At 44.9% G+C, this 18,588-nt stretch overlaps 1 protein-coding gene across 1 annotated transcript in view; it reads right to left on the bottom strand.

Moving 5' to 3' along the window:
• Positions 1 to 18,219, bottom strand: part of RCOR1 (REST corepressor 1) — an 84,223-nt gene extending 66,004 nt beyond the window's left edge. The window contains exons 1-2 of the mRNA XM_065838200.2: positions 17,810 to 18,219; positions 17,658 to 17,717 (exon numbers count right to left, since the gene is read on the bottom strand). Coding sequence (XP_065694272.1) covers positions 17,658 to 17,717; positions 17,810 to 17,996 — 247 coding nt within the window. The 5' untranslated portion in view covers positions 17,997 to 18,219. The remainder of the gene's footprint in view (positions 1 to 17,657; positions 17,718 to 17,809) is intronic.
• Between the last annotated feature and the right edge of the window lie 369 nt (positions 18,220 to 18,588).

The raw sequence follows: 18,588 nt of genomic DNA, 5'->3' as shown, positions 1-18,588 counted from the left end.
CAGGGGCTTTTGTCACTAGATGGATGGGTGATTTCCAAGAGTGTGACAGACATACCCTGCGAAAAGTCTTATGATAACCAAGGTACAGACCAATTTGCCTGAGACACAAAATGCTCTGCATAGCTGGCAATACACCTGAAAGAAATACATTTTCAAGACACTTGGATGCACACTAGCAAGCAGGGTGCTGAGCCAGTATTTCATTCTCCTCTCCACAACACAACATGCTGATAAAGACAATGGCTTTTTGGCTGCTAGACCAAGAAGCAGCTCTCCTGGCTACTCTGACCTCTTTACCCTCCTCTGCTCACCTGCATACTCATCTGTCATAACACACGTCAAACTACAGCCAGGCAGACTTGGTCATAGCCTTGGACCAGCTTCTGCTTGCCCATGTCATGATAGCATCTCTTCAGAGTAAAGCAGGGGATAGTGCTGGAGCTGTCATTTAATGAAGATTTGGAATTCATTTCCTGTTTTACACCACTGTGGGGAAAATAATCAGCTCAGAGGCATGAGACAACAGTGTGACTGATGCAGAGAGTGTTTATTTAGGCAGGCAGCGAGAGCAAGTCCAAGAGAATGGAACATGCTTCTATTAGCATCACTCGGCATCCACTTCCCCAGCTTTTGCAGTAGACGAGGCCTTTAAGTGTGGGGAAATTCTGGGCTTCAGGCATTGCTTGAATCCAGCATGCCAGAATGCACTGCCTCAGGAGTTTCCCTACCTTCCCTGATTTCTTGTATTCCCCTCCCAGATTTTCAGGTGACAGGCCTCCAGATTTCTAGAAACTCTCCGGTGAAACAGTCACAGAAAAAAAGCATGGAAGAGAAACTGTCAAGAAACATCCTCCAAACCCTTTGTTTAAGGGAGAAGAGGGTTTCTCCTGAGCCAGTGAAATCCCCCTGCTCCAGGGCTGTGGCTGCTCCACCATACCAGACTTCACCCACAAAAGTGACATTCCAGAAATAGGGAAAATACCAAAGCAGTCAGAGCAGATGACTCCCCAACTTCAGTGGTCCCTGGGAGCAGTTTTTGTTGCATCATGGAAGCATCATGAACTAGAATTTAAGATAACCCAGTGAAATATGCCCTTACATGAGCAGCCGCAGACAGTCTAGGAAACCATCCAGTCCCTCATCACTCCATCACAGGCAGAGGGAAGGCATTATACTTTGAGACACATCAACACTGCTCATATGGCCCAGCACAGGTCTGGCACAATAGCGTCTAACCTAACACACATTTATTTGCTATACATTTCTCTTCCTTCCAAGCAGCCTGAAAGGGAAACGTGTAAATTTAGCTTCTGCCTTCCCTGCTAGAGACATCTCTCCCTCCCCCCTAGTGCACAAATGCAGACTCCTCCCCGAGACGGCCAGGCAAGCCAAGCACTGGCTGCACCTGCTTTACTCTGCAGTAAAGCTAGAGCAAGCACACTGTCTCCAGGAGGAATTCACAGTGGAATAGTTAATGCACCTTAGTTACCCTCCAGCCAAAAACACTTTTGACTTTTGGAAGACAGATTACAAAGTAAAATTTCTTCCTGTTTTACCTTCAGAACATGAATTAGTCAGCTGTGGTCGAACCAGACTTCAGATACATCAGTTTCTGTTAATAAGACACACCACAAACACTGACATCTCCTCTCCCCATCTTACTAGTCACCAAATCAGACAGGGGGGATTTCAGCCCTGCCTCATAAGGCACTAACTTTGTTCAGGCTGCTGGTTTCTTCTCTAATATCTCTCAACACACACATGCTTGTCCACTCCACTCTGATGCCCATACTGAACAACACAGGTAGCTTTAACGCAAAACAGAGAAAGCTAAAAGGTTCAGCTTTCTGCCCAAGGTCACACTAGAAGTCAAGCAATGAGTTTCCTGTGGTGAAACACCTGTCACAGTCTATGCCAAGTGGAAATGTTTCTCACATGTCAAGATTTTAGGTGACTTTGCTTAATGAAATCAAGCTCTTTTTAGAGTCGCCTCCCTGCCACCGCCTCTTACCTTGAGATGTCAGTGTTCTCTGCTGCAGGGCAAAGTAACCTAAACCAAGCTTACATTTCCTTATTAGAAGCATTGCCTGTTTCCTCATTTGATTAAAAAAAATAAAATAAAAACATAAAATCATCAACTGGAAGATGCTTTTTCATTTTAAGCCACTGGGTCCAAAAGGGGAGGAAGGGAAGAAATATCACCACATTATCTGCATACCAAGCTGGCTCACCTCCCATCTGGTTTCTCATTCATTCAAGTCCAGCTTCCACTGTGCAAAGTGAGGTGACCCAGCTGGAGGCTAACAGAATAGTAACTTGATGAAGGCTTAGCTAGGGACAACACACATGGAGAGCAGAGACATCAACTACTTGTCTTAGTACCTGGATTAAGTGTGCACTGGAAGTCCTGCCCCAAACAGGAACAGTAGCCACATTCTGTGAGGCACATAAGTGTCTCAAGCTCCTCCATGTGGAGGGAAGTACCAAGAGCCATCAATGCCGCAAGCAATAGCATTCTTTTTCCCAAATCCCATCACAAGTACTCTTGCAGTCCAAATGATGGAAAGATGGGAACAAGTTGTTTTTCTTCCCCTGCCACTGCCCACCTTCTCTTGTTACTACACATCTCAATCCTGGAAGGAACCTCTCAGCCAGCTTCACAACACACCTCCAGCAGTCAGATACGCCACAGAGAGCCCTGCAGAGGCTAGTGTCAAATCCCAGCATCCTACGTGCTCTTTCCCCCATCGCTGCCAATTAGTCAGACATCTACACAGAAGGGTCATTTTTGGTGTGCTGACAGCTTCCCCCATCCAGTTCATTTCAGGGTCTGTCCACGATCATTACTTCATTCCCTCACTCGCTTCACTAACGCTTTCGCTGTGCTTGGCCGCAAGCAAAGACTATTTATTTATGGCTATTTGGAGGCAGTATTCCCACCACCCCCAACATTAGCCCACACTTCTCCACTCAATTGCAGTTGCATGGAGATAGCACACTGCAATGCAAGTTAAATAGCCACTTTAACATCTGCTTTGACAAGATCTTTGTCACCCTACAGTTGTGTGACAGACACATCTGTGAAACAACAGGGTGTAACAATACTGTGATCCATGGAAAACAGGGATCTGACACCTGCCTAACAGCAGCAGCACAAAGTGCCTGCTCTTACTGAACAGGGTCCTTGGCACTCCCAGCCAAATTCAGCACCAGAGTAACCACCTGCTGCAGCAAGGATACCACAACAAACGAGGGACCTGCTCTGAATGCACCGCACAGAAACAGTGCATGAGTGACTGCAACATTGCTTGTTGGTTTGGGTTTTGTTGTTGTTGTTTTGTTTGGGGTTTTTTGGTTGGTTTTTGTTTGGGGTTTTTTTTGGCAGGGGGAGGAAGTTGCATGGCACAAGGAACATGAATTGGCATGACCCAGGAGATCCACGTTAGGCCAAGACCTGTCCCAACCTCCAAGAGGTCTAGGAACACAGGTATAACAGTATTTCCACCACCAAAAGAAATACAGTGCTTTGCACAGTTCAGGCATGAAACAAGGAGTCTGGAAAGAAGCGAGGTAAGAAGTGAAAACAGAGAAAACCATAAGGGCCCCTTGCCCCAAATAAATATTTGGCCAAGAACTTACATGGAGTAAAACACAGAGACCATACTCTCCAAAGTGTAGGAAGGGTAGATTTGCACTCATCTGAACTGGCAACTATATGCTTGATCTATCAAATTACAAAACAACAGAAAGAATAGCCAAACATCTTCAGAAGATGATACTAAAAGCATGAAACTTTTTTTTCTTTTAATTAAGATTTTCCCCACTGCCACTTTTCAGCTGTTCTCAGTTGGTTCTCTTCCTATTCCTCCCATCTACGACATTTAACTCCAGCTCTGCTGGCCTCACAAGCCCTTCTCACATCATTCTTGCATCTTCACTGATTTCTCTCTCCTTACAGTTGCCCTCCAAGACTACAGAGTCTTGCCAAAATGCAGAAGATAAAACACATTTTTGTTGTCAAGTCCACTTGTCCTTTTAACATATGGATGGCAGAGTTTTGTTTCATCTTTAACTCAAAGCAACAAAGTTTAGCAGCCAGCTCTCATGATATTACAGAACTTGAAATTTTTGGGCTCATTAAAAATAGTGTATTTAAAATTCTGTACAGATTAAAGAAGACTGGAAGCTACTTTAAAAAAAAAAAAAAATCAAAGGCAACAAAAAGACATGAGTTTCACGCAGCCTGGGAGCAATTCTGCCATTTGTTTTAAGCTTTCTAGCAACGTAACATGGCCTTTGAGTTAACATTTCATTTTAAACCACTTTAAAAATATATGATTGCTCTGTGATTGCTCTGCTCCCATGGACATTTTTGTTGGAAAAAGTAAAGTCCAGATATGTATATTCTCTAGTCAGTGCTCACCGATTCCCTAAAGAAAAGGGCAAAAAACCCAAGGGAATCAAGAGATGTTTCTAATTACTTTTACACTGTTGATGATAAGCAGATATTTACTCCCTGCTCCATAAACCCCATGTGCCAGGTACTATGCAACTCACCACGACATTCTCTTCCAAACTTGCTTAAACAAGCTTTTGTATTTTGACCATGCCCTCTACCAAGCCTGTACAATAGTTATTAACAGGGAGCAAATGACCCATAACAGAATGGTTCTGTTGAAATTAATTACAACTGTCATTCCTAGAACTTTCAGGTACTTTCTGAAAGCATCCACCCTCTCTATTCCCATCAGATGCACAGAGACTGAAGAGATATACCTCTGCTACAGAAACTTCACAGGCAAGCCTTACCCAGGTCTTGACTATAGCTTCACTTAGTCAGGAAAGAGAATTTTAGTTAGAACGATTATGCCCAGAAAGAAATATAAAGATGGATTTCTTTTGAAGGCAGTATCCCATATCAAATTCATTTCCACCTAGTGAACATCTACTTAGAACATTTTGTTCAAACTGAAAAATTTCCAGCCCTTTGATTACAAAGGCAACCTGCCAAGTGAGAGTATAAAATTAGCACATTAGTGCAGTAGTGTCTTCCTTAGTCTGAAGACAGCTTCAGCGCCTCAACTGCACGCCATACTTTTACGGGGGTAAAACTGAGCTAAGACTAACTAGATTCATTGTTTCCTACTCCAGAGGCTCAGAATCACTTGAACAGCAGTGAAATACAGATACCAAGCCAAATTACGTCTACTGAAGGAAGAGCAAGAACCAAGCAGCAATAGGAGTGTGAAGGCAACCCTAGCACACAAGGAGAACTCTACTGCAACTGCCAACAAACACCACAGCAAGCAAGCAGCATCCAACCATTTTATCCCTTCCTGCTGCAGGGCGTATTGCAGCACAGGTGTTTCCCACTGTGGCTTGCAAGTGCCAAGGCAATTTTTCAAACCCTGGTTGTAACTGCTGCTCACTTTAGAAATATAAGTTATTTTAAAAATGCATCATCAAAAAAGGTTAAATATAAACCTTTTCCTTTTATTCTCATGTTTGATCAACATTTCAGCAGGCATCTATCCAACTTAAGCAAGCTCTGCGTGCGCACCTGCTCCCAGCTTTGTCCCAGCTCTGGCAGCACGCATTAAATCTGCTGCCTTTATTTACACAGGCACTATATAGTCACTGGAAAGGTTTCTCCTACCCATCTCTTTCAGAGACCCTATCACATCTCCTTCTACCCCCTCCCCAGCAGGCACTGAAATCATTTTGCAAGCAATGCTACTGCACCCTGTAGTTTCCTTCTCTTGAGCTGAAACAAAAGGGCACGCCGCTGCTCGGGAGGTATTGCTCTGGGCAACGCAGCCGCCGCTGCAGAGCAAGCGATAACCAGACAGGGCAGCATTCCACCGAACTGAGCTGGAGACAGTTGGTTTCAAGAGGAGACCAGTGTTTGCTCCCAGAGCCTCTTTGCAAGGGCTCACAGAAGAGGACGTGAACACAGTCCCCTTCTCAGCAAGTTTCAGAGTCATAAGGACTGCTTCCAAGCATAATTCCCCCAGTGCCTCGTTTAGTTGCTTTATGACCTCTAAAAATGCTCTTATTAGGGCTTTAAGAAGTTCTGTCTTTATTTCTCTCCCATCCTCCAAAATAACTTCAGCAAGATTGGTACAACAGACATCAATTTGCCTAATGTAACTACTCTCACACATGTTTTGAACAGTTTAAACATTTATAAAGATGCTCTCCATATACAACCATCCTTTCAAACCAGTAGCAGCCAGTTTTGGATTGTCAGGCAAAGTGAGTGCTGCCCACCTCTGACCAGCCCATGGATGTTCCTCAGTCACAAGCTGCGCCAGAGTAAGCTGCAATGCCCCCCAGTTCCACCACTTTTGCTTCTGCTCCAATAGAGAATGTCATTTTTCACCCAAATCCACAAATGCACTCCTAGACACTTGCCAGTTTTCAGACTCTTGTTGGAATGGCTGGATCTGTACCTGCTCTGTTTGCACTACAAGGACAGCATCTGACCCATGTGTGGAGGGTAGCTTGCTGTTTCACACGAAATTGCTCAAGAAAAGAAACAAAAGAAACTGATTCCATGCACTAACACTGCCAAGCAACTTGGGGTGTGAGGGGGAAGGGAACCGTCTTAAGGATCAAATCAAGAGGACTAAAAACCCACCCAAAATACAGATACACAATGCAGCAGTTTCCCAGAGAGCAGACCCACTTCTCTGAGCCAGTACACACAGGAGGAAACAATTTGCCAAGCAACTCATATCTTGGGCTGAAAGCCAGAGGACAGCTCTGAAAAATCTTCCCTCTGCCACCAAGTTCCCACCAGCAAGCCTCTCCCTCAAGTTATCCAATACTTGTACAAAGCCTAACAGGAGAATAGAGGCGATGAGAACTTCAGATGAGATCCAGCTGTACTCTGCCAGCACCACCCAACGATGAGCCCGAGGCTGAATCTACAGCAAAAAAAGAAGAGGACAAGCTCTTTAGAGTGCTTGCCTGTCCTCACTGCTTGCAGATCTGAGTCAGCTGGCAACCCCAAGATTTGCTTTATTCACAAAACCAGAGGAAAGATCTCCCCTCCCTCCTCTCCAAACTGGTAAGATAGGCTTCAGAGCTACTCAGAGCAACTCAGCCTCAGTGCCCAGCAGGCAGGGGCTGGCTGGAGGCTCCAGCCAAGCCCTCAGCCCATCCTCAGGCTGCAGGAGACATCAGCGCTCTCACCTTTCTCACATGCCTGTTTGCTCACAGCAGCAACAGTTCAGGAGAAGAGTGACACTACTGGCCAAAGAGACAGACGCTCTACCAGGCAAAAGTGAGGGGAAGCACCTGCTCCAACAAGAGCAAGCAGTGCCTTGAGGCTTCCACAGGAGAAGCTGAGGCACAAATTCTTCAGTGATGCAAAAAATGAGCCTGAAAAGGCAAAACCATCACTATTTAAATGCTTGAAAAGCAGGCAGGCACCATACACAGAGAGGCGTGCAAATCGTAAAATAGGTTAAGGGGCAGAATTCTGCTACATTTTCCTCCCTTTTAGAGAAAAATTATAACACAGTAAAAATCAGGACCACTTTTCTTCCAGGGAACTGGGGAGAACAACTACAATGTAGCTCAGGCACAGAGAAGGTCTCTCTCCTACAGGGACAAAGCACAGGGAAAGAGGGCTCAAGAGCAGAAAGAATACAGAAATCTGAGCAGGGCTGGGTTAGTAAGAGGGTGGACAGATAGGATCTAGAAGCTGTACATAAATTATAATGAAAGTGGGAGAATCACAAACAGCAACTTAGGAACTAAAAAAAAAAAAAAAGGGCTGAGGCATATTAAAGGAAAAAATGTTTTCTTATAAGAGTTGAATACAAAAACATGTGGGGCAAACCGAGCAAGCAGATTCTCACCCCTGAAGTACGTCATTTCTGAAAGGAAAACAGGACAATTGCAGTTTGTTAGGGTAGTCAAAGGGGAAAGGGATAGCAGTGAGCCAAGGTGCAGGGAGAAAACGACTTCAAAGCAGTTGCTGTGGGAGGTTAAATTAGGTAAGAGTGTACTTTGCTAAGAAAGAAAAAGAGCAGGTGGTAATTGGGAGCATCTCTAGAAATGGCCTTATTCCAACAGAAATGACAGTCACTGCACAGCAAATGTTTATAAAATAAGAAATATCCATTTAAACCAGTTGCCACAGCACAACTGATTATTGCTGTGATAGAGGAAGCCAACAGCTGCAGGGAGCAAGGCGTGCTGGAGATCAACCCTCAAGGAGCACACAAGGCCCATATCTCCCTTAGAGTTTGGGGCTCCAGTTCCCTTCACGCCCCCATAATTTGCCATACGTCCTTTGTCAGGCATCAACGACAAAAATAACATGAGGGAACAGGCTGTCCTGATTTATTAGACAAGAAGTACCAAGACAGGAGCTTGGGACAAAGCAACTTAAGAAGAGATTGCCCAAGTTAAAAGGTCTACACCAGCTTATCCAGTATATACCAGCATCTACACTTACAATGTGCAAAAGCATTTTAAGTTTTGAAGGTGTTTACCTTGCCTTAGTCATAATTTTAAGTTTTTACAGTCAGAGGTTAGAAGATATCTTGTGATATTTTAAGCCAGTGACCTTTGTTTAGAGTGTATGTCACTTTTAGCAGTATCTATTTTAATGCAGGCTACAACTTTCAGACTATACGAGCAGCGCAATGGTTTTGCATTGGATGGCACATGACTTCACAGAATTTCATTTTTAAGAAAAGGTGGCATCATAAACTACCTGCTGAAACTCCCACTCACCCAGCCGTCACGTACTCATTACTCGGATGTACAAAAGGGGTTTTCCCCAAGGTTGGCTGGTGTAAGGGGACCCTTTGGGGTTGGTTTCATTCCGACAGCCTGAAGACAAAGACCCAGAATTCTGAACGAGCCAAGTTGTCTTCCCCCACGAAAGAGGCAGAATATCAGAACGGGTTTTGTTGTTGTTGTTAAGACTTCTTCATCCACACATTGAGCTGGGTCTGCCTAGCAACAAGTTGGAGTTTTAAACTTGTATCATCCTACTTGTGTTCCCATGGCTACTGTCATGAGCAGTGAGGTGGCAGCTGCACAATCAGCACAAGGGTCCCAGAAGGGACATCCTTAAGATTCCCAGACAGAAAACAATACCAAGAAAGTACAAATGCTACACCTGGTACACCTGCCTGCCTTTACAGCCCCTTATCCCCCCAAAAACACCCAGAGCAACCCCCTCCTAGGGATGGACGGATGGATGATGGATGTCAGCCAGAGGAATAGACATGCATGCTGGTATCTACAGATCATTTGCACTGTTCTGCACAAAAGAAGCTTGATTACAGATGTAGCACTTTCAGCTTCTCACACAGCTGTTGGTAACCTAAAGGCAAAGCTACATACAACTCCAGCCAACAGCACTTGCTGCGGGGGGCTCTCAACACAAAGCAGGCAGTGGGTGAAGAATCCTCCACATCCCCATTCACATGTGGCCAAGACTCAAACTAGTGCTATTGATGAGAACAGAGGAACAAGCTGAGATCCCCCAAAAAGGTGGGAAGATAAACTCCACATCTCAATGCGAGCTGCAACTAAAGAGTTGCTTCAAAGGCAATGCTGTTATGCAAACCAGACTTTCCCAGTCCTGCTGCTTCAGCTCTTCAAGACGGGAGGCCATTTCCTACTCAGGAGAGCTTTTTCTTCGCCTTTAACCATCCCCGGTCTCCCTGTGGAACTAGAATGTCTGTGTGCACTCTCCAGGGACCAGTTAAGAGGGGAGGGCAGGCATCGTCCTCCTGCGTTCAAGCCTTGTTCGTGCATATTCCTTAGGGATTTCTGAACCCAGAAACCACAACTATGATTACACATTTGTTACGTTGTGCTTTCATACTATGGTTATAAAGCCTAGAAGGGCACTAATTCAAGGTCATGTACACTAATAATGATTTTCAATACCCAACTTTCAAACTAAAATATCTATTCGAACTAAACACCAACCTGATAAGACATCTAGTCATCTAGAAGTACATGCAGATGCTATCATGACAGGTTATCACAGACACCTACTGAGAGCAGAACTGAAAAGCTGCGATAGACAGCCACATGGTTAGACTCCTCTAATTAAACAACTACACTACATAAACAAACTATAGGCTCTCAGGCTATTATTCATGAAATCCATGCAGGTGAAGGACACAGAGATACGAGAGGTGGCAAGGAAGCTGAAGTAACTTTAAAGACAAAAACTCACCACCTTATCCTCCTGCTTCTAATGGGGCAGGGTGATACTTTTCTGGAGGTATACCTAGTTACACACAGAGTACATGCAACACCCTGCTGATGTTCCCTAGAGATACCTGCATGATAGAAGTGCAGGGTTGAAGAGGGAAGCATAGACTAGAATTTCCTCCCAAGAGGGGATTTTTGCAATTTTATCACACTGCTGCAGCCTCCTCCCCCCAGACAGGCAACATTTACCAATACTTCCTTTACGAAGTTCAAAGAGCACACTGCTGCATAGAGTTGAATTTTTGAAGACAGGCAGGTTAAACACATTTTAGTCTCAAAATCTTACACAAGAAGTGAAATGAATTTATTGAGTTTGACCTACAGTACTTAAAGGCAGCCACATCACAATCTGTTGCACTTCAAAACAAACACCAAGAAGAGCACAAAAGCAGCCCCAATTCTAGAATATGCTGGAGAAACTTTCACTGCTTTTACTAAGGCTGAGCACATCCTCTTGCACTTTCGAAAAGCACAAAGAAGTCAAAACTTTCACACAGAACTATAAATTAAAAGCTTGTCAAGTTTAAAGAAAGAGACACCTAATCCAACACTCCTTTAAAAAAAAGCACTTTTCAGACTAAATTTAGTTTACAGATAAACTTTGTATTTTCAAGAACTGAATTTCAGACTGTTCTACTTAAGAATGTGGGACTGATCATCTTATTATATTATCAAGTCAAAGCCCCAAAAAACAAGGTCAAACAGCACAGAAACAGGTACAGGCTTCCTAGGAAGGGAACACACTCTAACTACCCCAAAGTTTTGGTTTTGATTTGGTCTCTAGACTCAATCAGCCAGCCACTGGTCACCACGTCTCAGTCTTACCCTACACTTGGAATGAGTATTGGCCATGACCAGAAATTGTTATACCTGAGGGAAGGAGGGACTAGCATCAACCACGAGTATCTGAGGAGCCAGTTACTTCAGATTTACCTGCCCAGCGCATATTTTAAAAATGCATGTTAAAGTTACAATGCAGTTAAAAAAATACATATGGATCTCCAACAAAGCATTGTCATTTATACTACTCTGAAGGTATGTGACAGGACTAGAGCCCACTATAAGCCGCATTACACAGTGCACCTTGATCACAGAGGCAAAGATTTCCGAGCTAATTATAATGACTAATCACAGGGAGCTCTAAGCCTTCACTTGGCCTAGTCACAGATCTAACTAGGGCTGAAAACAAGAGTTTTAAGAGCAACTCATTACGCAGCAGGAACCAGCTATGAAGAACAAAGCATTCACTCTACTTAGTATTAATTCCAGTCCAGCCATTAATACATTTGTCAGTACATGAGACAGCTATTACCTCCCCATACAAACACTGCATGTGCCAGGCAGGGAAGGAAGCCACAAGCTCTGGCTGCACCGAGACTTGTTTGTTTACTATAGCAAGGAGAAGGCTCCAAAGCCATGCCTTGGAATGAGGTGGAGCAGGAGCAGCCTCTGCACCCCTTCATGGGACAAGTGAACAGATCGGGTGAAAGCTAACTACACTACTGAGCCATGCAGGCTTAAAAATGGTCTCCCTTAAGGAGAGTAGACCAAAGGTAAAAAAGGTATGGCAGCAGATCAACAGCTGTGCTCCTGCTGAGGTGCCAGAAACACGGATGATGAAGTCTTCACCTTGAGCACTACTCTTCTCCAGAGTGGATTTAAAAAAAACAGAGGATAAGCTGAAGTGTCAGCATCTACAAGTCAGCTTCATTCTCCTAGAGTAGGTGTAGTGAGACTGCACCCTCTCCTGCCACGGTGACTGGACTAGCAGTATGTACCAGTGATGGAACAAGACGAGTCTGAGACTCACCCACACAGCAGCAGAGTTGCCAGCACAGTAAGGTGGTGGTAGAAGTCATTTCCCCATTACTTAGGGCTGCTGAGGACCAGCCTGACCTCAAGAACCCCCTTCGCTTGTACCTAAATGTCTCTGGGTTAAGACAGCCAAAAAAACAAGGTTTCAGTAACAGCTTTTGGTGGAGCACCTATTGAAGAACTTCTCAGCTGCTCTGCAGTACAGCACATATAGAGAGGCTGTGACTTGCAGAAGAAAGAGAGCAAGACAAATACAGCCCATGAGGGACTAAGGAGCTGAGCAGCCTAAAGCTAGGGGGAAAAGCTCCTCTTCTCCCACCAGAAAGCTTAACAAAATGCACAGTACATAAATTTTCCACCACCTAGTCAGGAACACACACTCTTGTTGGGGACAATGCACACCTCCTCAGACCACAGTAAAAGGACCGAGGTGCACACAGTTTATCAAGATACTAGGCAGCCTCTGTCAGCCCGAACACATGGGGCTTTAGTACATTATGGTTTAGCATTTCTGATTAGATCAAACATCCTCATAACTCTTTTCCAAAGACACTGTAGCACTAAGAGAGCCATTTGAGGAGATGAGATAGCTCTCCAGGATACCAGTATTTCCAGTTTCAGGAGCTTGGTTTTGAGTCTTCCACTTGCTTAGATGGAAATTCCTAAGTCTCACCTGACAAGGACACTTTTTTCCATTCCCCTTCTGATGAGTCCATTCATCTAAACACCATTTTCTCTCACTCTTAACTCAGACTATTTGCAAGCCGTTAGGACTGTTAGGAACAGGACTATTTGCAAACAAAGAAATAGAACAAGCTGGCTGGGAGTAGGACTTGCCAAGTGTGAGTCATAAGGGGGCTTTTAACAACCTCTATTTACAGGGTTACAGTCTCTATTGTGCAGACCAATAGGTGCTTCTGCCCAGAACCCCACCAAGTAACATAACTTAATGAAGACCCAACTTGATGAAATCTGGCCTTCACAGCCACCAGAAAAATACAGCTATTCTGGGGGAATCAGCCACCCAGGGGCTGTCCCATTAATACACTTTCACCTTTGAACCTAAATAGGCAGAGGGTGGACTCATTTTAACAGTCAGGGTTGGATGGATAGATGCACTGGAGAACCCTTACAACACAGCCACACCACCACTTTCCTATCAGGCATTCCAGATCAAAGACAAAGACTATATTTCAGGGGCTTTTTTTACCCTTCTTAGACAAAACTACACTGACAGAGATTCTGACTACATTAAAAAGGGTTACTGGGTTGTTTTTTCTTTTCCCCCCTTTATTCTTGGTAACACTGAAACAGTCTTGGCCATGAAAGAAGGCCAGGGAATACCAAGTATTTGTGCAGAAGCACACAATGCACAACTGTGTGGAGCAGAGAACGAGTTCCTCAAGAATTCTGGCAGTGAGCACCTAGAGGTGAAAGCACTACAGATTATTTCCTTCCACCACTCTTACTTTAACTGTTACAGTACAACAAAGGAAAAAAAAGTGGGAAATATTGCAAACAAGTAATTGAAGTCACACATCCCAGCTTCAGATCTCTACAAGACAGTAACGAGTCAAACTAGTTTTTGCTCATCGGTTTCCACTGGAAATACCCCTAGAAGTTGGTTTCCAAAGATGCACAACACAACTGATGTCCAAAGCTACAAGATGTGGCTGGCATTTTTATGGCCATCGCAACAAACGAAAGAATCTAAAGTTGTAGTGATACAAAGGAGAAAGAAAAGCTCACCTGCCTTCAATGTACATCAAAATTCTAGAGAGATCACTCTCTTTGGGGAGTTATTTCACACTCCTCAAAATCATGGAAGCTTTAACCTTTACTTAAATTCACTGGATATGTTTAAGTGCTCAAAAATGTTCTCTTCCTATTTTTAATGTTCCAACAGCATAAATTAATAAGTAACAATCAGCATAGTCAAGTACAATATCAGTGCTTCCCCATATGAAAGACTTTTATTTAGGTTTAGGATATGCAATGTTTCCTTCCAGTGAGTTTTTCCATTAAGAGGACATGTGGGTTTTGTTTGTATGGATTAAAAGAACCATAATAGTTTTCCCTCTTCAAAACCTTCAATATCTCAGACTGCAAACTCACAAGAAATGCTGACCTACCGATACCAGCCTTTGTTTAACACACTGAATTTTTGGCTGGCAAATATGTGACTCTGAGCTCTTTATTAGAGAACAGGAGAGACAATAGCAATTTTTCACATCACACCTGTGAAATCAAGGCCAAGCAGTGAAACACTGGTGAAGTGCAAGCTTTACTGACTCTAGTGAGCTCTGGCATGGGATTTTCAACCAAAAAAGTTTTGCCTATTCTTCTAATTGAAATGGCCTGTTTAATAAACACATTGCCTCTGCAAAAGCTCTGCCTTTACTGTACAACTATTCTTATTATACAAGTAATAAAAATAATAGAGGTCTAAGTATTATACCGTTAATAATAGTGGTGTAAGTTTTTGAAAGAATAAAAGAGCTTGGATCAATGCAGTGAGAACTTTCCCAAAGTAAGGAGAAACTGGAATAGGTAAAAAAGATAGCGACATCAATTTTGGCAAAGAACCTACAGGCTCTGCAATAGGTCTTGCCACCATAAAGACTTCTAGTAAGAGAGCTGTAAGGACCACCTCCTACAGAGGATTCCAGCCACAAGCATTTTTACAGTCAAAGAATCACACCAGGCCCTTGGCCACTGCTGCAGCAAGTTTTAGCCACAAGGAGTATTATAAACTTGCACCAAGATACTGTAATCCAGAATGAGAACTTGTTTTTTTTCTGATGATAAGCATTCAGCAAAAACAAAGCAGCACAACCGTTAACAATTTTCCTCACATTCTACTCAAACAAGGGAGAGACAAGCACTGTCCATCCTCCCCCACACTAACCTGTGCTGAGGTCCCTCCCTAAACCCAGGCAGTCATTAAACTCAGCCAGAGAAGAGCAAAAAGGTACCAAATGGTATGGCCTATTTAATCCATGAAACCCAGGCCAACATCCCACCACTGCCTTGCTCTACCTCTCTTTTCTCCCATACTCTCTTAGATAAGGATTTCAGAAAAGCTTTCCTAATTTAATTGCTCTTTGCTACAGCTTGCATGTGGTTGAGAAGTGAAACAAAATTAAATGCTTTCTCTGCCCCTATGCATCGGGACAGAGGAACACCCACAGAAGAATGCTGATCTAAGAATCTGCAGTTACAGATATACCTCAGCCAAACCCAAGGTATAATTATTGAACATTAAGTTACCAAAAAAAACCAAACATATAAGGCCTACTCTGCACCGTTTTCCCCTCAGACATAAAGCAGCATGAGCCCTCCACGTTTTATCGGACAGCTAATCTGAAGGTGAAAGCCTCCGCAACACGACACCAAGCAACCTTCAGGCTTTAGGATCTTCTGGTCAACCAGTCCCTAAAATTTCCAGTGAGAAACAGATACGGCATCTGTGTGCTCTGATAACACCATTCCATCTATTTAACTTTGAAATTAACAGTGAGAGAGGACAATTTGCCAATTTCAATGAAAAGGTCTCAGTGCAGTATTGTTAAGCTTATTTAGGGTTTTCTTTCTTAAACACAGAAACAAAGAGGCATAACAAATAATACACAACCTGGCTATTTAGCCTTTAGGACCGAGAAGAGATCACAAAATTGAGGGAACACTGCGCATTGTAAAATTATTCCTAGGGTAACTCCACAGGCCAGGAAAACAACTCTTCAATACACAAGCAGATAAAAGTTCACCCCAAACTTCTTAACTAAAAAGTACACTTTTAAGGAAGAAAAAAAAAATTGAGCAGTAGCCCATTCAGATCATTAGAAGACTAATCATTTACTTTGGGTGAATCTACTAAGAGTCTGCTGTACTCCACTGTGCATTCAGAGCACCTGCTGATGCTGTGTTAGGATATATATTACTCATCAAAAAAAAAAAAAAAAGTGTTTCTCCACATCACACACTTTCCCCTCCCTTCCACTCCCCACAGCACAGAAAGCAATAACCTTTGTATAGGTCACTGTACATCTATAAGTTAGAACCAGAACAACGTATAACTGAACACATAATAGCGAGGAAGGGGCACACAGTATTTCCCCCCCCCCTCTATCTATTATGTTAGAGAAATGAATTACACAAAAGAGTGTAATTCACAGGGGTGACCAAAAAGCCCAAGTATTGTTGTGATACCTGGCTAATAGCCAGTGTGATGTGCGTTGTGTGTTACAGAAACGCTGCATTTGACCTACAGATTGAAAAACAGTGTCAACTGCTGCCTAACTAACAGCTCCCCCTCCCTCCCCCCCACTTTTTCTCCTCCTCCTCCTCCCCCGCCTTCCCTTCCTCCTCCTGGTCAACCAAGAAATGGAGTTCCCATGTGCCAAGACCTTGTATCTTTATTTTGTCCAGAAAATGAAGGGGAAAAGGAGTGGGGAAAAACGATTCTGTAAATAAATGCAAGTAGTATTGAACTTCAGAAAAAATCCTCTTCACGTGTCCGCCCTCCCCCCACCCCGACACCTTAACAATTAAGAACAAATATATATATTCAATAATAAAAAAAGCATCCAACATATTAGTCCACAGTCTGAGGACGATCCACGAGGAACCTTTTTCCTGAATCCACACAATAGTAACTCCCAGGGTTATTCGATAAGAAGACACCCGTGGCTTTCCACACCATTCTTTTTGTTTTAAGGGAAGAGGTGCGGAGGATTCAATTAAGTTTGGGCTGGGCAAAGGGACAACTCCAAGCGCTAGGATCTCCAGACAGGAGGAGGGTTTTCGTCAGCTTCAACCTCCCCTTACAAAGGAACAATACGAAACAAAACAAAACAAAAAAAAATTGCTTACATTTCCAACTAAGGAGGTCAACAGCCTGTCTTTCTATACACGGAGACACATCAGTACTAACGTGCTTCCAGCACCTGCCTTTCAGCACAGCCCCAATTCCTTTGTTTGGTCAAAATTTGCTTCCATATTACTTTAAATTAGCCTGCAAAGAACAGCAGCAGAATAGCTGGAATGTGAAACAGTTTTTTTTTTCGGGGGGGAGGAGGGGGGGGAAGGCGAGCAGCTTCCCAGAAGAAAATTAAAATATAGATCCAAGTCGCTTCTAAATTCCTTCGAAAAAATTATAGTTACAACTTGATGCCTTCTAGTTTCACCCCTACCACCGAGCACACGAGTCCAGAAGGGAATAAAGATTAAAAAAAAAAAAAAATTAAAAAGAGAAAGAAAGAAAGAAAAAAAACCACACCACCCAACTGCCATCTCCTGCCTCTTCTAGCCCTGCCAGCTTCCCTGTTCCTCCCTGCCTGCAAAGCGCCCTCTGGAAAGCATCAGGACTTCTTTTATCAGCCGTGTGTGTTGGGGGGGTCCTTGTTCTTGTTCTGGGTGTTTGGGACTGGAATTAGAGGGGATTATTTTTGGACCCCCTCGATGAGTGGAGCCCCCCGGGGGGGGGGGTACCCCCCCCCCGGGGGGCTCCACTCATCGAGGGGGTCCAAAGCATTGGATGAGGAGACTCGTCCCCTCTAAATACATATATATAATTAATAAAGACTTACCGGGGTCGAAATCAGGGACCACCGCCTGGTACTGCGGCCCGACCCTCATCCCGCCGCCGGCTGCGGGGAGCAGAAGGAGAAGCGTTACCCGCGTGGGCCCGCCCGGCCCCTGCCCCCCCCCCGTCCCCCGTCACCACCCCCCCGCTCCTCACCGTGCTCCTCATCGCTGGAGGACCCCGAGCTGCCCTCCTCCCAGGAGTTGCCGCTGCTGTTGCCGTTGGGGGCGGCGGATAAACTTTTGCTGCCGCCGTTGTTGTTATTATTCGCGCCGGCGGCGTTGTGGTTCCTGCCCCGCCGTTTCCCCGAGACCTCCGGGCCCTTCTCGATCATGGCTGGCATTTAGGGGAGGAAGGGGGGGTAGGGGGTGTGGAGAAGAAGGGAAGGGAGGGGGGGAATGAGAGTTTAAAAACTGCGGGGGGGGGCTGGGGGAGGCGCCGAGGGCGGGCAGCAGCCGGGGCGGGCCGGTGAGCGGCGGCAGCGGCGCTGCTACATCCCCCACCACGATCTCCCCGAACTTTGAGGCTCATCCCAGCCCTGCGCTGGGACTCCGTTCAACCTGCACTGCTGCCTGCCACCAGCCCCGCCTCTCCCCACTCCTGCCCCTTCCCATTGGCTAAACCTACATTTTGGGAGGCCAGCCCGCCTGCCCATTGGGCGGCGTTTCCTGTCCATCGTGGCGGCCCGGCGCTTCCGTTTGCTGGGTTAGGTGGAGGCGTATCGCCGGGCTGTACGTGTGCGGGCTCCGCGATCTCTCCGCCCAGCGATACCTCTCCTCCGAGGGCTGCGCCGGAGCGGAGGAGGGGGAGAGGCGGCTTCGCACGCCCCCGCCGGAGCGGCGCTTCCCGGCCTGGCCCGCGAAGGGGCCGGCAGCGGGGTTCGCCGCTCCGCTGTGAACTCAGCCTCGGCAGGAGGGTGGCGAGGGACTACTTTC

Source organism: Patagioenas fasciata, chromosome 5, assembly GCF_037038585.1.
Source record: "Patagioenas fasciata isolate bPatFas1 chromosome 5, bPatFas1.hap1, whole genome shotgun sequence".
Lineage (NCBI taxonomy): Eukaryota > Metazoa > Chordata > Aves > Columbiformes > Columbidae > Patagioenas > Patagioenas fasciata.
Note: the sequence above shows the minus strand (reverse complement) of the source record. Positions and strands in the feature narration are given on the sequence as shown.